The sequence below is a fragment of the Epinephelus fuscoguttatus genome, linkage group LG7 (genome assembly GCF_011397635.1).
Source record: "Epinephelus fuscoguttatus linkage group LG7, E.fuscoguttatus.final_Chr_v1".
NCBI lineage: Eukaryota > Metazoa > Chordata > Actinopteri > Perciformes > Serranidae > Epinephelus > Epinephelus fuscoguttatus.
The window spans coordinates 33,193,045-33,216,561 of NC_064758.1; the positions used below are offsets into that span (position 1 = coordinate 33,193,045).

Below are 23,517 nucleotides of genomic sequence, written 5' to 3' on the forward strand. Positions count from 1 at the left end.
GGGGTACAGCAATAATGACAGGTTGGCTGACCAGACCTTGACATAGGTCTGGCTCTCATCAGGGCTGTGGTAATAAAGGGGATCCAGAAGCACTGAGCTAATCAGCCGCTACCCAAACCGAGCTCTCAAACTTAACAGCCACTGAAACCAAGCAACCACCCCACCAGTCTGCTCTACAGGCGTAGCCTCTAATTCGATTACTATGTTTGTCTTCCTGACAATGAAAATATGTCCTGTCCAACTTGCTGGAGCTTCCACAACAAACAAAGGTTACTAACGCTGCGAAGTACGCGCTGAATTGGTTTAAATAGGCTTGTAGTGCATCCAGAAACGATTAATGACACTCTGGTTAAAAAGGCGGATAAAATAAAGGCCTGTCTGCAGTAATAGTCGGTCTCCAATTCACACCTGACTAACTTTATCGTTAATGTTCCATGATTGTCGGTGAAGTGTCTGAGCGATTCTGCATGGCTAAACGTGATCCGTACACATTTATCGAAACCTGTGCTTTAACTCTACTGCACCTGCAGGCCCCATCTGATGGGAAACTGCCCTTCAGAATGGTTCAATATGCCTGAGTGGCTGAATGATTTTTACTCAACTTAAGTCAACTGAGGCAAACACTGATAAATGCCAGTGGAAGGTTAGGTCAGGTGTGTGAGTTAATCCCCAACGGGAAGCGGTGGAGGAACTGACCCAAGGGCTAATAGAAGGTGTGCGTCTGACTGCATGGCTGAGGAACAGAGAGGAACAGGGAGAGCTGTTGCACTGTGTCCAGTGAAGAAGAGGAGGAGGAAGAGGAGGAAGAGAAGCCGAAGCAGATGCAGGGACTGAGAGGTTACTGGAGCAGCAGCAGCAGAGGGGAAAGCACAGTGGGTGGTAGCCTTTTGTCCTTGTATGTCACAGATCAAGAGAGAAGGCTCAGGTGTGCAGCTACTGTAACAACGCCTGAACTCTCAACTTGCATTTTATCACAATAAACCTCATTGCAAATGTTAATTAAATTTGCTGTTGGAAATTGAGTGCCAAGTTAATCATTTGTGGTTTTACATTTTCTCATTTCAAAGCTATTATTTCTCGCCCATGGTAGCTGTATTGGGGTGAGATGACTCACCTACACAAGTCTTTCCATCGCTGTGCAGGACGAACTTCATGTGGCACGCACACTTGGGGCCGTGGTCTGTCTCCTCGCAGATGTGCTGGCAACCCCCGTTACCGTAGTTACACGTCACTATCAAAGAGCACACAGTTAACGTAAACTGTACATAAAGGATAATATACATTCCTTTTTTAATTTGAAAGTTGACAATGGAGAGGGACTAGAAATGAATAATAGAGAGGGTTGAGACATGCAGCATAGGTCATCAGCTGGAACTCTTTTCTCTAGGCTGTGTGCTCTATGATGTAAACATTACGGGCTTAGACTGCACTGACTTCTTCGGAGGGCTTCAAGGAGACATATTGTACGTAAAGCTTCCTATTGCAGAGTTTCTCAAAATGGCTGTATTAACAAAGTCACAACTCAGTCTCAACAATTTGACAGAGTGGAAAAGACAGGTTGAAAATTGTCTCACGCTACTGTAGAAAAATACCAGACTCAGAAACTGTTCACAGTTCAATGCACTGAGAGCACTGCAAACACGGCCCAGTCACCACAAGAAAACACTGTATGTTTCTGCACCACAGATGTTACATTTGTATGTTTCCAAAGTATCATATTAACTTTTTTAAAGTGACATAGTTCTGATTACATGTACATGAGCTGATTTTGTCATCAGGAGGTGGTGGGAATGATGAATGGTATGACACCTCGGTGACACAGCTGCCAAGCTGTGACACCTAGGTGTCACAGCTGCCAAGCTGCAGGCTACAGACAACTGTTCGTCAGCAACAAACTTCAAAACCTGTTGTTTGTTAGTGATACATGGTGGCATTTCCAGCTGTGAAACACACATTCTCACTACCAACTTGTCAAATACCAACGCTTAGTCAGTAGACCTACTCGTCAAACTATGATGCTCTGATACTCCTCCAGCATCAGCTTTAGACACTCAGGCATGGCGTGTTGGTTTACACTTGTTACATGCATTTTGTCTTTTCAAAATAAACTTCCGTTTTCACAGGAAATGTACAATTTCTGCTCATTAAACGCGTACATTTACTTTTCAAAATAAACTTCGATTTTAGGGTAAAAAAAATGTTGTTTTAGGTTTACTTTCTTAGGTTTAGACAACAAAAGCATGTGGTCAGGTTCAAAAACAAAATCACAGTATGGCTTAAAATAAGCCTGCATTGTTACTGAAGTGATGTATTGTCATATGACACATGACATACATCAATAGCGCAGTATGCAACACATTCTAGTACACGAAGTTGTTGGTTTCACACAGAACATGAACAGCAGTCTCCAAGGTGAAAGTCCAGTCTTTGTTTGACCAATTCACCTCACATCTCGCCTGCCTGATGCAGACTTTCTTGCTCTATATACTATGGCAGTTGCTCATGGTGTGAAAAAAACCACTGCCTAGTTAATCTCATACAGGGCTAAAGAGTGCCTCAGTGTGTTGGTATCTGATGCCGAGGTCCACTGACCATGCGTCGTTATTTGATGCTTGGAATACCATTGAAATTTGAGGTTTCTATGAACTTTATAATAATTTACAAATGTAACATATCTGTGGTTTGCAGAAACATACAATGCCAAGGTTTAGTCTGCAGATTGTGCTGTAAAACTGATGTGACCTCCGGATACCTTTCATCATTTTTTTCAACCTATTAAAAGCTGGGCTTAAACTAAGATAAAATCTGTGTACTATAATGTGAAGGAGAGCATGCCTTGATTTGATATTCACCGACTCAACTGGGGAACTATATTAATCACATTTATTACTATCGTGGCTTTATTCATTTATTACTCCTCAGACTCAGTTTTGCATTAGAGTTACACATGGTCACATTTTTAAACTATCCAAGAGAAGTGGCCTCAAGCAAGAGGCTGAATTCACTCATTGAAAGTCACTCCGTGTGATTTCTTTCTAGGGCATTTAATTAATTCTGCAGAATGGGAAAAACTTAAAGAGAACACATTTTTTTAAATCATTTATGGCGTTCTTTATAAACACAGTACAAGACTCGTGTCAGTTACACACAAGGGTGCAGATTTGCTGGAATATTCAGGATGGGATTATTGGGAATTTATGGTAATAAAATGTGCTCAGGCTGTATTTACCATGTCATGTGCAGATAGAAACAAATCTGAATGTAAACCTTTCTGATAGGAATGAAAAAACTCAACAACTTAGTTGAGATGCACTTTAATGAAACAAGTTGGCTCCACATTGTATTGAACTTTCTTCTAACAATAAAAAAAACATTCCCTACCAAAAATTATTTTCCTCTCAGACCTCCACACCCTCTCCACAGACTTCCTCAATGTCAAGTATATGGATTTTTACAAATGTGTTCACAATTTTTTTTTAAAGGTAGAGTTTTTAAAAAATAAATTGTGAAAAACAAAATTCCTTGTAAATTTTCTGGAAATGTAATGATCCTTTAGAACCCTTGTTCCACATAAATGATGGTAGTACTTCTGGTATAAATATGTGTGTGTGCAACTCTCTAGGAGCAAATACATTTATTTGCTGGCGGGTGAAGGGAGCATTAACTCTGGCACTTCTAACACACCTGTGATGACAGAGTGAAAAAGAGCACCGACGAGCTGAGGCTTCCACCGCCATCCTGTCTGCACCCTACCATCCCAGTGCCTCTTGCCCTTTCCTGGGCTGTCACAGAAAAAAAAAACTATAGAATAACACTTCTCCAATCCTTATCCAAACACAGACAAATCCCCCATCAGCCCTGGCCCCAGCTCTGACAGGATGATCTCCGTTGCACAGCAACAGGAAGTGTGCGCTGTCCATCAGCGCGGTCCCCTTCGACTAACCTCCACACTTGCCCTGGTTGTGTAAATGATCGCTCCTTATTTGATAAACATGTTTTTCTTTACGAGGACTATTCGGAAGATTAGTCACGGCTCTGGTAATGTAACTTAAATGTCAGTAGCCTACTTTAAATCTGTTGGAAGGCATTTGTGGAATGAGTGCAATTATCCATCATCGGCAGGTTTCCAACCCCAATCACCTTTTCATGAGGAGCCTATAAATCCTCCTTCTAGTGCATTTCCCTGTGTGTGTGTGTGTGTGTGTGTGTGTGTGTGTGTGTGCATGTTTGTGTGTGTGTTTTTCACAGAGGGGAACTATCCTTCAGGTTGACATGACTTACATTTGCAGTCCTTCATGTTACGCGTGAGCTGGAATCCAGGTCGACACTCACAGGAGATGCCACCCTTCTGTGTTTCCCTGCAGATGTGTGCACAGCCGTGATTCTTGTCCATACAGGTGGGTCCCTCCTTTGCGCCTTCTGGTTGAACTTTGAAAGAAAAAGCGAGACCAGGAGAGAGTGTTTATCTCTTGACTGCCTCACAGGTTACACACAGGTTTTTAAAACGAAAGACCACTCAATAAACTTTTAAATTGGATGTCACGGAGCTGGTATGAGGAGTAAAAACGCTCAAATGCCTGTCACGTCTCCTGACCCTGACTCACATTTATGCCTACTTGCTGGTGACTGACATGCCCAGTGCCCCTTTAACAAAGATTCAAGCACTTGTTGGAACACGCTCACTCGGTTCAGGCTATAAAAAGGAGGCTGCCTACAGAAAGGATAAAACTCCCAGCAGGAGCTGATCCCGAAGACCTGTAATTTTAATTGAGGTAATCCCCCCATAAAGAAAAGAAAGGAGGAGCACACTGAGAAAAAAAAACTCCTTGGTTAAATTCTCCCTGCAGAGACTGAGATCAAAGGGGATTGCTTTAAAACGAGCGGGTCAGTGATCATGAGTCATCAAGGCTGAAGCACTTCAGTAAGAATGTGACAAACCTCGAAAATGAAGACGATGAAAAAAGGTTGTTTTATAATCTAAAGCTTTACTAAACATAACTTGTGAATGTTTCATGAAGAGGTACAACAGACACCTAGCATGCATTTCCATGGCTCATGAATTATTACACAAGCGGACGCAGTGCTCCCTCTGCTTTGCTCTGTACTGCAATAATCCTGCTGCCTTCGCGGCGAGAAGACTGATATTTGACTTATTCGTTCTGAAACCCTGCCGCCGCTACAGACGCAGCGACAAACCCCAGCTCTCTGGCTCATTAAAAACCAAACAGATCTCTCTCCGAATCCTTCTCTTCTGGTGAACAGGGAGGCAGTGAGCAAGAAGACATCTCCATTAATGTCTCATTAAATCCGCTGTCGCAATGAAGGGTGTTTGGAGGTCTAACTTTCTTAATTAGCCAACTTTTTTCTGCAATAAATGTAAGCATTTGCATATGTGTATGGAAGTGTCAACACCTAGTAAAGCTCATATAACCTTGCACACTCTTCCTCTGAAGTCTAAATGTGGTGTGTCAGTCTTGAAAAGCGTGCGCTGTCCCAGAGTTTCTATATACCTGCCTCGAGGGCTACGAGGAGAAAACAATCTCAGCTCGACAGAAACAGGTTTTCACATCATTCTGTGCTTAATTACTTATTTATGTACTTTAACTCCTGCCACTGTAACCTCCTTTAATTATGCCCTCTTGTTTTCCATATGTTTTGCCAAGAACCTGCCCTTCTATGTATTTCCACTCCTGGCTGAAATCTATTCTGACTCTTACTTTACTTCACCGAGCGGACAACGTGATAGACAATTCTGGCCTCCTGGTTAAATACTTTCCATCACTTTAAGTCTGTCAACAAGTGTCACAAGGTCATACAATCCTCTCAGACTTTCCTGCCTGAGCTCTTGTCGTCTTTGCAGACAGGGTGACACTAACTGCAGCGACAGCCCTCCCTGCCTCACAAAGACTGAACAAACACTGGGCCGGCGTTTCAGCTCTGAATGCGAAAAGAAAAAGGCACGGCAGGACTGAGTGAAGTGACCATGAATGAGCATCAACAGAGCAGCTGCTGTAAAAGTGCTGCAAATTTCACAGCGAGTCATGTGGATATTTAAGTAGGATGTGGAATTCAGTGGTCCCTTTCCTTGGCTTTGTGTCAATCTGAGGCCGGAGCAAGACACACACATCTATGAACTTAACAGAGGATTGAATTTCCAACTAAGTAACCCCAAAAGACCAAAGATTACTTACTAAGGTTGTATTATGCATCCCAAAACTCACTTCACTCCCCCTTTATTTTTATGCAGCCCCTCTCCCCCTGAATGCTACAGAGCCATCCATCAATAACATGTCGGACCGGGGCCAGAACCTGGGCCTTCGTCTCTCTGAGGACCAATAAAAGCCAAAGTGTTGACACAATGGCCCTTTTCTCCAGGCCAGGCCCAGCTATCATCCACCGTGTGCAGTTCCCTCTAACTGGCTGCCAAAGGCCTCCAGTTTTTATCATTACTAAACGATGGGAAGCAGAAAGAAAAACATCCTTTCATAAGGAAGTGGATGGGAAAGAGGAGGAGAAATGCTAGATCATATACGCCACGATCCACTAAAACGATCTGCTGACCCATAAAATATAACTCTATATGTAGAAACTAATAAAAAACGATCACAGCCCACTTTACAGGCACAGAGCTGGACAGGAAATAGAGTCCAACGTCTACAGAGGGACTGACCAGACTGGATGTGGGTTTTCTCACAGCTCAACACGGACAGGCGTCTTCAGAGCTACTGCACTCATTGTAAAAACGAGAACACTGCAATTAACCAAGAAAACAAGTGGGAGTGTTTCCTCCACAAAGGAGCCACAGCTTTATCCTCACCAGGACAGGTCATGACCTCTGCACCCGACAATAAGAGGTGATGCTGCTGGAATAGACAATAAATCCCTTTTTGTCCAGTTGTTTTCACATGTAGGCTTTTGTACAGATAAACAAGTGGGATGTAATATGTTAATTAGTGCATTATATTTTTATCATCTGCTGTCCATTTCAATACTTTCACTTTCAATAGCTTTAATACTCTACTACCCATTTAAGATTCTACCTGACTATGCCTTATACTGTGCCCCCTAACAAGCCTCCGTCAGGTTAGGAATGACATCTTGTCGGTCTCAACTAGATGCCTGGTCTGCCAAGCAATTTGTTTCTATAGAAATTCTTTGGATGTATGAAAATGGGTTGTTGGCTACTTGCTGTTTAGATCGCACAAATATAAATGTTTAAACTTGTCAATATAAAGATGCTACACATCTCATAGCTTGGTTAGATTCTCCACAATCCAATAGTTCAATTCATTTTACTGAAATCATGTGCACCAGAGAGGACTGTTAATTGTTTGGATTTATTGGCATGACGAAAAACAAGTGGTGACTCCCTTCTTCAGAGGCTGTCATAAAGTCAGAATAAGTGTCTATTCCTCAGTTACCCTGTAAGTTATTCATATTACTTTAGTCTGTAAGGATCCACCGATCAAAAGAATCAAAAGTTTTTTCATAACAATTAATCCAAGTTGTGAGGATTGTTTTAACAGGATAAAGTGGTGTTGTGTCGGTATGCCGGGTGCCGGAATCCTTGAGTGCCATGAAACGAGCATCATAACACTCTCTTTCTGACGCGATGTCTGTTGGAGCTAGATCAAATTAATGTATATGTCGTATATGTATGTGGATGAATGATATGTTATTTGAAGCCTAATTTTTATACAAGAAATATTCATACTAGTTCAAATAAATAATTTGATTGCAATGCCGATCTTACTGTAGCTGAGCAACAGTTTCATGTTAAGGAATTAAAGGCCTGTCTCAAACAGATGCCTGTCCCATATATAAGCCTACTAAGATCAGTGATGTAAGCAAATTATAGCCTGAGCTATTAATTGAAGTTTTACGGTATCTGCAAATTGGGGAGAAAATTATTCCAAGAGCAGGAAGCAGGAGCCTTACCATCCGAGAAAGGGAAGAGATCAACCACCATGTAACAGGGATGGTAAATGATAGTTACTGCATGTTATGCTTTTTTTATTGTTTAGAAAGCGCTACCTTACACATATGTTTTATGTCACATTAGACGCCAACACTGTTGTGTTAAATGTCACTCCTGTTGCGGCGGCATGCTGACTTAAATCAAACACTGGGGCATAGCCGGCGTAGTGAAGGGACTTTGCTGCGGCAGTATTGTGGGATCTTAGTGTAAAAAGGGCTGTAGAAAGTTACTGGTTGCATGGTAACTAGTGGCATCTCAAGTGTCACAAGAATTACATTCTGTTATCAGTGCTAGCGCTGTTAGCTAAAGTTAGCCATTTCGGTGGACAACTCACAGCTGCATTTTTCCTGCGTGGCCCTCAATCATATGCTGGCTCCCTAAATGGGCACTCAGTAATCAAAACTTTGAAAACCTCTGCTTCAATAGATCCAAATATCATATGATTATATTTACAGTAATTGCCTTTCTAGAGCATATACTTGCATGCCAAGAGTGATGTGATTCATCTTTCTTTTGCCAGAAATCATTTTTTTTGTTTGGATATTACATAAATAATCATTAAAGCCTCTGAAAACTTGGTTTGAAATCTTTTCTCTGTAGCATAATCACGACTAAATAAGCAACAGCCAAAATTAAGTACTTTAGTTTTTATTCATTAAAGGTTTAACAGTGTAAACTGTTAAATCTTGACTGCGAATATCATGTTGAGTATGCTAAATTTTTTTGCGCTCACTTTTCATATTCATACCCTAAAAAACAACAACGTGATCTTTGGGGATAAAGTGACCACACTAAACTCTTTATCATATCTTGAAGCAGAGTCAATTTGTGTGTCTGTCACGGAGATCTGCTGCAGCACCAGCAGGACATTAAATTAAGTTGAGGTCACATCAAAAAGCCACCTTTCCAGCAGGTCAGGACAACAGGGGAAAAAAGCAAAGGTACATAAGGATTTACTGATGATGGCGACTCCTGTGGGCAAGTCAGTCTAAATGGATAGCTGTGTGGAGAGATTGATTGGAGCTCAAATCACTATCTCAGCCAGTGGCCTGCAATCTAAACTCTATCGCTGGTGAGCAACGAATGAACAAGATGTTTCTCTCAGAACTCTCAGACCAGCCTTTACAACACTGCAAAAATATCCACTGAAAACATATTTTCTGAGACAGTACAACATCTGTATCATGGACACAGGAGCTTCTGGCTCTGCATGACTGTCCTTCTGAGCTAAACGCTGCTTGCAGAAAAAACAAACTTTCAACAGCAGGGTATGAGTTTTAACGTCACATGTGGGACCGCGCAAAAGAAGTTAACATGGGTGCTCCAGCTAGGATGCAGACGAAAAAGATCCTCGAACAAAAGATCCAAGGAGGCCACAAGTTCTCCACCACAGCGCTGCAAGCTCTCTTAAACTTGAGAACCATGTAGTGGAGAGACTGAAACAATAGGGCTGAAGTAGTGGAAGGCATGCCAAGGGTTTATAGTCTGCTCTGAGTGCTTGGGGCAGTGAAAAGAGGGCTCACGGTCCGTGCTGAGCTGCTGTCATATGTCTAAGAGGGGAGACGGTCCCCTCATTGCTCGGCTGGCTGGAGAACATTAAGCAGCCAGCTAGTGTTGGTGGGTTACAAACTGAAAAGAAGGGGCCTTAGCATGGAGCCACCACACTATTAAAGCAGCATTCCTTCCTCCTAGATAATGGGCCCTTAAAAGTTTTAATAGGAGGATAAAAATGTCAGCGCATGAAAAGGAGAATGGGAAAGGAGCTGAACCGGATTGGGTTGGGCTGAGCTGCGACGCAGATGGTCAGACGGAGCAACGGGGCAGTCAGCCGGTCAAGGAAGTAACTCTTCCTTACTGACTCCGTTCATAGAGAGCAGAGAGAATCCACCCATGTGCTACTGTTTGGTCTGCTGTGCGAGCACTGATTTTCTCCAGCTCCCCAAGGCCTTGTTGAGGCTGCTTATTTCACTCCCTTTTCTCAGAGAGGAGCCACTGAAAGCATAAATGACCACAGAATGGAAAAGACAGCGCAGAGCATTCTGGACAGACAGATGTCACTGCCAGAGTTATTAGTATATTGTGCTCCTGTGACTGAAACAAAGCCCACAGTTACCATTATGCTCCAAAACAAGCCAAGCACAGACTTCTGATCAGTTTACACTGGTGCAGAGTTGAGAGTGAGCACTTCTGGTATAACAGACAGTATGGCAGTAGGAAACTTGCATTAATGTATGTGTATGCATTGACACACAGGTGCATTTGCATAATGTATGCAGGTTGCAAGCAAATTTGTGTGCGTCTGCCCATCTGTGTCACAGACAGTTGTGCAGCACCTGCTGGGGACATGCCACTCTCGCCTTCACTCCTCCTCTCATTCTATCAAGGTCACCTCACTGTGCAGTCCCAGAGGAGCCAGGCATCCCTCCCAACACAGCCAACACAGCAGCAGAGCACAGCAGAGCTTTCTTTAATAAAGACATACAAAAGATATGAGATACAGTATGTTATTACAGAGCCGCATTCTTTCCAAAAATCAAAGGGGAGAGGCATCTGAAGAAGGCATCTGTCTCTGCAGAGCTCAGTCTGGCCCTCTGGTTAAAGCCATGACAGCCAAGTGTTAGTGGAAAAACCCCACTGGCACTCAGGCAGTCCGCAGCAGCATGCTGGGCTGGCCAGCTTAGAGATGGCCTTCAACAAACCCACGAGCAAAAGGGATGCCCGTCTCAAATGAGGTATGGAGAATTCAGTGGCAAGGCAGCCAACATTTGCTAAAGCCCAAGCCACTGATGTATATTTGTTCAAGGGTGGGGGAGACGGGGCGGGGGGGCATGGGGCTTGGTAAAGTCTGGACAAAGAGGGAAGATAAGGGAGGAAAATGTAGGGGAGAGACAGAGGGAGATAAAGAACAGAACAAATGAGGGGTGCACAGAGTAAGACAAGAGGGACAAGAAAGTGTCCCGTATGTCTTCGTCTCTGCTGCGGGACTAACGGGAGAGACTTAATAGGTAGCAATGGGAGCACGAGGCGTTCCCTTCGCTCCACTTCCCTAGAATAGGAAAAGAGCCTGGTTATACGGTTGGGCTGCAGAGCAATGGAGCAGCGACTTCTGCACTTGTAAAAACAGTTCTGTGGCCAATGCACAGACAGGCAGGCAGGCCTGCTGAGAACCAACGGGGGGAACATGTAAGAACCGTGTCGGCTTCTGCACAGTGGGACATCCACACAGCACAAGACACGAACTTACATAAAAACCCATGAAATCTCCTTTTGCACATACAAATAGTTCTATATTTTCAGTTTTCAGCATGAAACATTGCATCATTGGAATGATGGAAACTGGCCCTTTAGCAGCACATTACTTCATGAAATTAAAATGTGCAAACAGTCTGCTAAATGGATATTACATTCAAAGGGAGCAGGCTATTTTATCCATTTACGATAAGAACAAAACATCAATAAAACAGGGCTCACTGACCCCGTGCCTGACTTCATACAGGAGGAATGTGACGGTTGGAGAGCAAAACTAACTGAGAATATGATGCGAACATTTATTATGGATTTGATCACATTTATTGGAAAATTCCTTGCGCTGCTGCAGCTCTGGCCAGTGAAGAGAACACATATCCTGAAGTCGACATGCCACAGTCTGCATCTAAATGCCATAACAAAACGTGTCCAAATGTGCCTCGAGCAGGATTAAATTGAAAATGATTTGTGAGTTGTGTGCATGTCGTGTGTGTGTGACTGTGTCCATCATGACCATTGTGTTGAATCTGAGAGGGAGAGAGAGAGACAGACAGAAGAGCCTGACTGCACAAGGGGTAACAGCCCCTTTGGGAAGCTAATGAAAGTTGTAAACACAGGAAGAGGTTTTCATTGACAAAGTAAACATTTCCTGGAAAGACATGTCCTACTGTAGAGAAAGGGAGCAATGCTTGTATGTCAGGTGACTAATAAAAAGATTTTTTTCTAGGAAACTGTTCTATTAGTTTTTCTAATTTGGTAGAATAAGTAAATGTTGCTTTGGTGACCATAAACACTCACCATAAAGTTGATTTTCTTTCCTTTTAAAGGAACAGTGTGCAGGATTTAGTGGCATTTGCAGTGTGGATAACAGACTGCAACTAGTTGAAACTTCTCGTATGTGCCAAGTGTAAACACAAGATTAGGATTCCTTCAGTGTTCATTGTTCAGGAGGTTCTTAACAGGAGCCGAATTATCCGGAGGGGTGTCTTCCTCTCCGAAGCAAATTGACCCATTGAATTAAATTGCTAAAAACACTGAATAAAGCAGTTTCACGTTAAAAGTCACTGTTTTTCTGATGTCGTTAGTCGTAGATGGGCTGCTTGCCAAGCACTTGCGTATGCGTGCTTACCTTTTTTCTCTGATAACGCCAGACACTCTGGAGGTTTTTACTAGGTACCAAATTATCTACAGAGGTCTCTTCTTTTCCAAAACAAGTGGAACAGGTGATTGAAACAGGTAAAAACACAGAATAAAGCAGCTTTACATGAAATATCTGTTTTTCCGATGCTGTTCGGCTGGTTGCGGAGGGGCTGCTAACTACAGTGGCCAATGCAAAAAAACGCGAATGGCCCTATCTAGAGTCAATGTGTGGTTTGTCCGTTCTGGGCCACTGTAGAAACATGGCAGTGCAACATGGCGATCTCCATAGGCGCCTGCCTATGTAAACAGCTCATTCTAAGGTAACAAAGGTAACATTCTTATTTTCAGGTGGTTATACACGGGTCTCAGTCAGAAGGCCATTTCCTGTGTCCACCTTGTTTAAAACTCGACTGCCAGACTTTCAACTAATTCCAAGAGACAAGACTATAACCCTTTTTAAACAGGAATTGTGCAAATTTGCAGGAGGGCTCAATCAGTCTTCTTCATCAGCATTGGCAGTATAAAAGCAGAATCGGGGAGTGCAGCAAGATGCCGCCTGCCTACTTTTGTTTATGGAGAATGCACCTTTTTCACATGGGAGGGAAGCCGCGGCTGGTCAGTCCTTCGGCGATTCTCTCGTAAGTCGGCCCGTTCTTCACCGTTTCTGTCATCTGACGGTTAATGGCCTCTTCGTTTACAAGGACATGGAGGGCGCGCAATTCCTTGTCTCCCCAGTTGTTCATCTTTACTGTGTCTTTCAGGTTTGCGTTTCCCTCTTGCTACTAGCTGCTCGCTAATTCCTGCTATCAGCTGTTTCCTGTTTATCCACCGCCAGTGGCTCACACGTGCGGCGTCATCAACAGCCCCTCCCGTTGCGGAAGGCTGCCTCAGTCTTTTTAAGGTAAAAGGGTTCCACCAATATGACTACCCTATGAGGCGGAAAATTGGGCACCTCTGATCAACTTGCCAATCCGGCTCTGTGTGTCTCATCGCTTGCAGCTTGCCGGCAAAACAGCCCAACATTCGTGGAAAATCTGGCAGTGTAAAAGGGGCTTATATAACTCCCACCCTTGCAACGCTACACTGGTGACCTGTTAGGTGTAAAATTGATTTTAAATTTCTACTAATTTGGTTTGTCTGTTCTTGGCTACTTTAGAAACATGGCAGTGCTACATGGCGACCTCCATATACAAGGACCCACTCCCTATGTTGACATAAATGGCTCATTCTAAGGTAAGAAAAACACAAGAATCCTTATTTTCAGGTAATTATAATCTAAAGAAAACATACTTCTTTTAATATATTCCGTCTCTGCTAATATATCCCCTGACATCCTACACAATGGAACTTTATATGGCGGTCACTTTTCTGTCATACTTTACATGACAGACTTCTTTCTTGACTGCAACCCTTTCTTGCTGTTAATCTACAGTATTATTGTGGTTGTGCACTTTGGAGTCTGAGTGCAGTTGCCCATCAACTGATTTCTCCCAGCAGTGAAAAGTGACAATAAAACCTCAGGGGCTTATGTAATCAAAGTTTTCCCTGCAATGAGCTTCAAATGGTGTAATGTTACCATCACGCTGGTGTGAACTTTCAGACTCCTTGCTGCTATTCAGCAGCTTTCCACACAATGCCAGGCACATTTATGCCTTATTGATTGGCAGAGTGCCAGAAATGTGATCCAGAGGACCCAGCTTTTGTTAAAAGTTGCATTTTCTGAGTTGTGCAGAGCTGATGATTCAGATTTAAAATCATATAATCAAATTTTGTGCATTTCTGGGCTAAAAATCGGACAGAACACAGAAGTTTCTACATGTGACTTCCATAACAGCCCATCAGTGCACACTCAAGGTAATTGCTCCTACCGGATATTCAGAAAAGTACAGGACTAAAATTATGGACGTGTGGATTGACTGAGCCTGAAATTCCAATGTGCTGGATCCCGTCTCACGCACATACAGTATAGCACGTCCCCGTTGTCCTCCTATATAAAAAAGACAATAAATCAAACGCAAAGCAGTGGAACCCTTCTTGACCTAAATGGCATTCCTATCAACCACTAAGCACCTTGGCTGGCCTTTCAAAGGCTTTATTTCTTGACTGGGAGAAATGTTTGGGGAGAATAAATTAACTGTTACATTTTGGCCAGCCAGATGATGGAGCCTTCATTTGGCCGGAGTTATTCCTGCTCAGGGGGGCAGGGGCAGGTCTAATAAGAGACAGGCCAGCGGCAGCCTTGTCATTAGCTGAGAGGCTGGCAGACCCCTGCTGCCTAATTGGCACAGGCTCACTGCTAACAAGGGCTTCCTACCAGCAGGGGAAACAGACTGTTAGCGACATACGCTGCAGTGACCAGCTCTCCACTGTCCTCAGAAAGTCTCGCAGAAGTTGCCCAGGGAACACCTGACCCATTAATGAAAGAAATGGAAAGCTGATGTCTTTTTAATGAGAACAATAAAGCTCATGAGCAAACTGCACCCCAGGCTTCGCTCTTTAAGAGGAGCCTTCGCACAATGGATGGAGGGTTGCATTTAAACCGACTTGGCTGGCAGATTAGATCGGTTTTAATTTTCCCAATGATTTTTTCCCCACTTGTGCATAATTTTGTCAGTAAGCGAGGGAAAGTGATATTTGCAGCAATTTAGCAGGGTTATTGTCCAATAACTCGGCGAGCCACTTCCTCACTACTTCCATTTTCCCCTCAGACACACACTGTTGTAATAAGAGCAGTAATAATAAGCAGATGAGTAGTTGTTCTGTCTGTTAGTCTTTCAAAAATAATGAAACAATGACAGAGCGGCTATCTGATGAGTGAAGGAAGTTTGTAGATTTATGGCAGCTTTAATCTCTTGATCCAAATGGGTCTCATCTGGAAGCAATAAAGACAAATTTAATATGAAAATGGAAGATTAACAGGAACTGAGGGCATTTATCAAGAAAGGAGAGAGGAAGTCAATGTGAGACAGGGGAGCTTGGCGAGACTGGACCAGTGCTCACAGTCTGCTTCTGACAGATATAGCAGTAGTACTTTGAAACACATGATCCAGCTTTTCACTCCACTCAAATAACACCACGTTTATGAAATGTAAACATTGACAGTTCACTAGGCCAGACTGATCTCATAAACCAGACTTCCAAGATCCTCGGTTCACCATCCTGGGGACTGAGGAACATCACAGCCTAATGACTCCCAGCACGAGCAGTTACCTTACAAAGAGGAGGGCAGGGATGGAGAGGCACTTGGAGCACTGCTGTACATGCTGTCAGGACTTTCTGTACGGCAAGTGCTGCAAAGCCCAGGAACCAAAAAGATCTACAACACAGTCCCAGCCCGAACCGGCAGAGCAGAGGAATCTGGAGACAGCTGGATAATTACTCCTTGAATAAATGTGTTTTGTGATAGTGATAACAGCTGTTCATTTTCTCTGATGTTGCTTCTCTGATCTATGGAGAAATCAACCAAACAAAGAACAGAGGCAGGGCACGCTGTGCAACATGTACGGTGTGACAAACAACAAGCAGATCAACAGCACAACGCAGAGCAGCACAGGAAACAAAATAAAAGATAGACTCGAAATCTCAATGACCTAAATCTAGAGCAGCAAAATGAGTCTCCTTTTAAAGTCAAACTGATATTAAAATTCATATTTGCTAAGAAATCAGTACTTATTATTTATTGTCCAGCGGTGATAGTGCCCCTAAACATTAGTGTTTTCCAGGGTGAGTGACTTTTTTTCCTCATTTATGATATTGGGCTATGTAAATAAAACTGACCTAACTGATTCAATGTATGGAGGTCAAAGACATACCTGATGCTGTGAGTTAGGACATACTGATATAACTAAATACAGAGACAGCTAACACTAGCAGGAGCTGCCTATGGATGTGTTAAGAGACCTGGATACAGCCTTCGAGGCGGGACTCCATTCATTCTGATCCACCCATAGAGAAAGTGCACTAGACTTCCACCGGCCAAAGTGGCTACTTCCACTAACTGGGGATAAAAGAATTTAATCTTGCAGCTCTTCTAGACTTTCCAAATGTTACCAGACCAAATGGACTGAATCCCGATTGTGACACTCAATAAAATGTATCCACTGATTTACAAATATCTGTTTCACAATGTCGGGGCGGCACGGTGCTATGGTGGTTAGCACTGTCGCCTCATAGCAAGAGGGTTGCCGGTTCGATCCCGGGTGTGGGAGCCCTTCTGTGTGGAGTTTGCATGTTCTCCCCGTGTCATCGTGGGTTCTCTCCGGGCACTCCGGCTTCCTCCCACAGTCCAAAGACATGCAGATTGGGGACTAGGTTAACTTATAACTCTAAATTGTCCGTAGGTGTGAATGTGAGTGTGAATGGTTGTTTGTCTCTATGTGTCAGCCCTGCGATAATCTGGTGACCTGTCCAGGGTGTACCCTGCCTCTCGCCCGATGTCAACTGGGATAGGCTCCAGCCCCCTCCGCGACCCTCAAGAGGATGAAGCAGTTAGAAGATGAAGATGAAGATGAATGTTTCACAATATAAGTCCAGGGGAAAGTCTAAGGCATAAGGTATAGGACTCAGGTGACAGTTTGGCCACTATGAAAATTGGCTTCAAAGTCTGGTGCACTTACTGGGAGCCTGGAGCTGCTAATGACTCAGTAGGTGTTGAAAGGTAACACAGTGTGAATCCAGTGCTGATGATAGCAAGCTAGGCCCAGTACAATGGCTCATACGCTCCAAATGGCAGCTACTTAGCCTAGCTTGCTTGTTAGTTTAAAGCTGGAGTGCAGAACTTCTGTCTCTGGCAGTGAGAGTAGTTAACCGTCAACACATGCCTATGACTTATGCCTGCAGATGAACTTCCTGCTTGTTTTGACTTTAATCCTTTCTCTGAACACCGATTTTCTTTTTTTATTGGGAGCATCCACTCCAGAAACTTTTCTTGTATGCCTCTCAGCATTTCCCACCACAGATTCCACCATACTTCTTGATGCTGCTTCGTTGCTAAGCTCTCTCCCCCTTTTTCAGTCACTTTCTCTTTAACTGGTTGACGTTAACACATAATTTCCGGTGCTCCAATGCAGAAAAGTCGCCACAGACACCACAACTCTGGTAGACTACAAAAGCTATACACATTAACAGGATTTTTTTGAACTCATTTGGCTGAGGGTTGAACTGAACATTTCTTTAGCCTATATAAAAAAGTCCCACACTCCAGCTTAGGATTGTCAACCATCAACCGCCATTAACTGCTGATAACTGCCATTAACCGCAAAGTACATTTTTGACCAGTTAATGCATGTTGGTGTACTGGAAAATTTTGTTACTCTTCAGTTTACTGCGCTGTGCACCACCGGGTCTGGTGGGAGCTAACGTTAGCTTGTGGCACTGCTCATTTGGCAGCTACTGTTAGGAACAAAGTCCCTGACAGCATTGCTGTGGAAACATTGTGCCCAACCCCCTATCTCCCCCAGGTTGCCCTGGTGAGTGATGGCTTAATTTTGAGCAACAAAACCTCACTCACTGTTAGCTCTTTTAGCACCGTTAGCAATGTCAGCATGGCTAATGGTGCTAACATAGTTAACAATGCTAAAAGGGGGGTTGCGGCTCAAAATGCAGCTGCTTACTTATTAGAGCGCCTGGGAGGGAGAATGGAGGGTGGCCTCCATGTTTCCACGGCAACAAAATTTTACCTCTGGGAGGCGTTAAGGCCCGAACATACTCGGGCGGAACATACGCGGAACGTACTCCGCGGATGTCCATGCGGACTCAAAGCGGACGTCCGCAAGCCCTGTGCGCGCAAAGCTCCACGCACCAGTGACTGCTCGGCATGTATTTTTCACATCACAGGGATTTTTCACGGATATTTTTACAGGAAACTACAACGTGGAAGTGCACTCAACTATGAAAGCCCGAATGACTGCGGACATTCCTCACGGAGTCCGTTACGCGTACGTTCCACCCGGGTATGTTCGGACCTTTACCAGCAGTAATTGTGAGCTAGCTACCTCCCACCCAACCAAGGTGGTGCAAAGTGCAGAGCGGCCGAGGCTAATGTTTGCTAACCAGTGGAGACCAGAGGGTGGGCAGTAGGCATCATGTTACCACGTGTTAACACTACTAGCTGGCTGTCTGTTAGCAAAAGCCAACCGGAAATTAAATAAAAGTCAAAACATTTACATCACAAAACATCAACATTTAACCACCTCTAAATGGACAGCACTTTGAAATGCAGGTTTTAAAGCTCATTGAGTCAGTGGAGCGCCTGAATAAAAGGAAAGACCTCTTGTATTTCACATTATTGTACGTTTTTTTTTTTTTTTTTAAATGAACCATTTAGTTACCGATAAATGGATGTCAGGTTATCGCAAGCAAAATGAACCAAAACTGACATCTCTACTCCAGCTTTAATGTTATAAAGGTGACAGCTTGACTCACTGACAGTTAGCTGATGTCATGTGAGCTTGTTGAAAAAAAAGGAAGTAATGATTTGTATCATCATTTCTAAGATTTTAACACGCTCCAGTCAGTCACTCATCACAGAAAGTGACAGTGCGTCTCCTAGAAACGGCAGTTTTCAGCTGTCAATCAACTGTTGCCATGGGAAACGCCTACCCAGAGGCCTGGTCCTAGACACTGTTTCCACAAATATGTCCAGAAACTCCTCTGAAAAATGGAAAAGCACATTTTAGTATCATCCTTGTTTAAAGAATTATGGGCTGGCCTTCAGTTTGTGCTTGATGATAATTAGATTCATCAGGAAAGCTAATTTTGTCTTTGTACTTCCATCAAAAATGTCTCTGGCACTACGAATGGAAAGGCTGAAACAATTCAACAGGTTTTGAGAAAAATGCTGCAAAACTGTACAAAAATGCTCTCACATTACCACAACTGAGCGATAAATACAGCGACTGGAGCACAGTCTTTCTTTTAACAACTACAACTTTGAGCCAAAGCTGAGGCTCTGACCTTTTTTATGGTATAAAACATATTGTTTTGTGCAATTTTAACAAACCAGAGTGGATCTGTTACAAATCATGACCACTGTGCTGTTGTTTTATAGGCTTGTAAAATTCTGCATTGTCTGCTGCGAGATGCATAATAGAGATATTTGCCTGACAGCTTGCTTTGCTTAAGATACAGCTATGACGTTATGAATGTATGCATGTCTGCAGAGCTCCAGTGTCTGATGAGTAAGCCTCAGAGCAGGTTGGCTCTGTACCTTCTGCTGTCACGTCTCCATCCCACAGGAATGCTCTATAAACAAGAGGTGTGTCTGCCCCAGGCTACACCTTTAATTGTTTTCTCTGCTCACAGTCCCCTGAAGGCCACTCTCATACCACCGATACCTTAAAATGCTGCCAAGCACTAGATTGGTTCAATTTGAAAGGGTGGGAGGAAAACAAAAAGAGATTTATCCCCGTTCCTCTTCTTTTTTTCTTCCCCCTCAGACTGGAGACACCCACCTTTGCTCACCTTTCATTTAGGCCTGTTAGGGCTGATCCCACTCTCAGTTTAAATCTGCACAACTCATCACATTAGTCAAAACCGCCTGGACCTGAACATTTGCATGTTACATAAAGATTCCACTGCATCATCCTCCAAATGTTACTTAAAATAATGAGCTTTCCCCACTTACAGTAATATCCAACCTTGAGTCAAATGCACAAACATTTGTCCTGCTATTCTCCATAAATCATCAGTGAGTGTGTTTGTGTGTGTGTGCGTGATTAACCTTTAGGTCTTTGGATACAGGTATGCTGGTTGTCACTCAGGAGGAAGCCTTCTCTGCAGCGGCACTCGTAGCTGCCCATCATGTTGACACAAATCTGTTGGCATCCGCCGTTGCCTTCTGAGCACTCATCCACATCTGCCGGGAGACAGACGCACACAGCAAAATTAATAAGATCACTTCAAGACGGAACAAATGCGAGACATATTACCATTTGTCTGAAGGTTGTCTGGGATCAAATCATGACCCGTTTAATGGGCAAGTAGCTGTAAATCATAATCGAACAGAGACTGTGGGAACACACATATTGTATCCAATGAGAAATATTATTACTTAGTGCACAGAGTGCAAGTGATTGTTTATGTGTGAAAGAGCTCCTGAGCTAACAGCACTTCACAGAGCATAAAATGCTTTGAATTTTAAGGCAGTATTTTTATCTAAGTCTTGATTTTTTTTCATGTGATGTGATCAGTGCTGGAGGAAGTACTCAGATCATTTTACCTTAAAGTTAAAGTTTGAGAGGCTGCGCAGGGGGCAAGTCCCCCTTAATATTTAGAGCATGTGCATTTTCCCCTACTGTAAGAACATGACAGCGGCATCATGTTTTGACAAATTTAAAGACATTAAAACCATACATTAATGCTGAAAAGACACATAAAAAAATCTGTGGATGCAACTGTATAGGACTACCATCGCTCAGAGCCACAAAATGTGACATGGCACTGAGCGATGGATAAATGTAAACAGCCTAAAAGGTGCAGAGATGAGTAGTAATGGTGTAGCTGTTTTGCCATCAGATTTGAAAAACTGTACTTCAACACAAAGCAACACACCACCTGCAGCCATCTTGGGTGTTTTCAAAAACGAGCCTCAACTGCGCTCTTCTTTACTAACCTAGGTTTATGTCTGTCGTGGTGTCCGGGTATTAAGATGTGCGAGCCAAAAATGAAGTCATCACTTATTTTCCGTAAAGTGTAAAAGCTCTGCAAGTTGTCAGTCACTGTCTGAAACATGACCCATATTAATTAAAATGGCTGTAATTGGCTGGAAATCTGTTTGAAAGAGTGGGGGACCAGACGCATCTGCCAGAGCAAATGAAACATGAGCTCGCAGATACGTCTGCTTCCCAGGATATAAAATCTTTAGTTAGTAACCAAATCTCTCAAATAAATGTCGTGGAGTAAAACATATGATATTTTGTATGAAATGTAGTGCAGTAGAAATATATGCATGGTATACTGGAATGGAAACAGTCAAGTACCTAACAAGTACCTTAAATTTGTACTTGAGTGAATGTATTGCACTCTATGACTGAGTATGATATAATTCATATACCTGCTGTGTCTGAAATTGAAAGAAAAAATAACTATTTTTTAAAGCTTTTCATGATTTAGAACTTACTCACTTCCATTTTCAAAAAGGTAAACCAACCACCGAGGTTGTGCCTTGAGTGGAAATGTCACCCAAAAGGAAAACACAAGGCACAAAAACAGTGTTTGGATATTACGAAAAGCCGGAGGAGCTTGTCTTAAGCTGTTTGAGGAAGCCATGTCTGTCTTAATGGTTATCTGACATGGCAGCACACAGAGTTGCACTGAAAACCTCCAACTGTGCAGCACTAAGCCATAAAAATGCACATGCAGCACAATCTCCTGGCAAGTGGGAAACCTGATCCACCTGGGCCAGAGTACCTGCTGATGACGAGTGTCTGTCAGCCCCGTGACGGGAGGAATGCAGGGAGCGGGAGGAGGAGGGAGAAAAGAAGTAGAGATGGAAAGAGGAGTGAGTATGAGACATGAGGAGGGGGGGGAGGGGCAGGAGGGTAACAAGCAACCATGTGAATCCACCTCGAGTGCATACAAAGGAAGAGCATTTACAAAGGTGTCGCCAGAGGCCTCGTCCTGCCACAGGGCAAGAAAGGGAAACTGACCACAAATGAGAGCTGCTGACTTCATTTCCACCCATAATGAATTGTGCACTTCCAGCTGTTCTCTCCTAATGGCACAAAACTATTTTTTTCCAACTCATTGTGACTCGACAACAGAAACAAATGAACAGCCGTGGAGCATCGATAAATCTTATGATCTATTTGTTTATTTTCAACATGAAACATTTTGCACGACGTCACTTTTTTTGCTGCTTTTTATTTGTCTGGCATGCTGCAGAGCTTAGTGGCCCCGGCCTCCCCTGTGCGTGACTGCACTGTGGCTCTGGAGGTGACTCTTCCCCCGGAGACCTGGGCTCTGTCCCTCACTACCGACCACACTGGAACCTTATCCATCCCTCTGCTCGATGCATCAATAATCTGCTGTATACACAAGGCTTTTTTTTAATAAACCGTCATGCGAAACTAATTTACTGTCTATTTGTCCAGTCTGAGAAGGCCTCGAGATTAAGTTTCCTTTCTGGGGAATTCTCAGCCCGGCAGAGTTAGAAATTAAACTTCACTCTGTCCTCGTCTTTCTTCTTTTTCCACATAGAAATGCAGGGACATGTGGATTCACCAAATGCATAAACACACACAGACCGTGCTCACAAAGTGGCACCTGGCAGGACGGAAACCTCTGGAGTTGATAAATAGGTCAGTGGCAGGTAGCACTCATGACCCTCGCCGGCTTGCCAAGTCTGCTGTCGTGTTCTCACATTCCATCAGCAAAACTGTCTCGTTCCTCTAAAAGCTATGCGTCATGTCAGTTGAGGTCATCAGGAAAAGCATCACTCTGCAGCCAGGTGAAGCAGTGCACTCAGTAAAGTTAACATTTAGACTTTAAGTCGGAGTAAAGGGAGGACAGTTAAGATAAAAAAAAATAGCTCTGCCGGCTTTCATTCATCTGTGTGGCTGCCTTGGTGTCGGCCGCATGGTCTCATCTCACCATCAATTTAAAAAATGGCAGCAACAGAGAGGGAGGACCTTTGAGCTGCCAACAACCTACAGCTGCACCTTTACAGATAAACTGTTAGCAGGCACCAAAAACTCCACTACTCAAACGGTAAAACATCCACACACACACACACACACACACAGTCTCTCTCTCTCTCTCTCTTCCTCTCTTTCACACACACACGCACACACACAAGCCCCAAAATATTCAAACATGCAAAGGCTACACAAATGCAACGGTCCTCGGCGCATGCACAAAATGCCCATGAGAAATGCAACCAGCCTCAGACGGCCCAGGGGAATTCTCTTTCCATACCCTCAGCGCATCAATGAAGGTTTCATTTCCTGATTCCTACATCCCTCCAAATGAGGCGTCGCCTGTCAGTAGATCTCTCCTGTTTAAATAGCTCCCATAATTGCCTGTGTTGTGTGCTGGGCAAGGCTGGCGTCCAAAGCAAATATTTCCAAGCGGAAAGGGGTTCTGGCATGGCCAGGAGAAGTGCTCATGTTATTTGGACTTTAAACATTTTTTAAAAATTCTCTTGAGAGAATGGA

At 43.5% G+C, this 23,517-nt stretch overlaps 1 protein-coding gene across 3 annotated transcripts in view; it reads right to left on the reverse strand.

Annotated features, from left to right (window-relative positions):
* Positions 1 to 23,517, reverse strand: part of scube3 (signal peptide, CUB domain, EGF-like 3) — a 110,139-nt gene that overhangs the window by 46,679 nt on the left and 39,943 nt on the right. For 2 of the 3 annotated variants that reach the window (XM_049580577.1, XM_049580578.1), the window contains exons 4-6: positions 20,085 to 20,219; positions 4,282 to 4,428; positions 1,115 to 1,231 (exon numbers count right to left, since the gene is read on the reverse strand). In XM_049580577.1, the coding sequence (XP_049436534.1) occupies positions 1,115 to 1,231; positions 4,282 to 4,428; positions 20,085 to 20,219 (399 nt within the window). Of the gene's footprint in view, positions 1 to 1,111; positions 1,232 to 4,281; positions 4,429 to 20,084; positions 20,220 to 23,517 lie in introns of all 3 variants that reach the window. The other variant, XM_049580576.1, reaches the window with a different exon arrangement.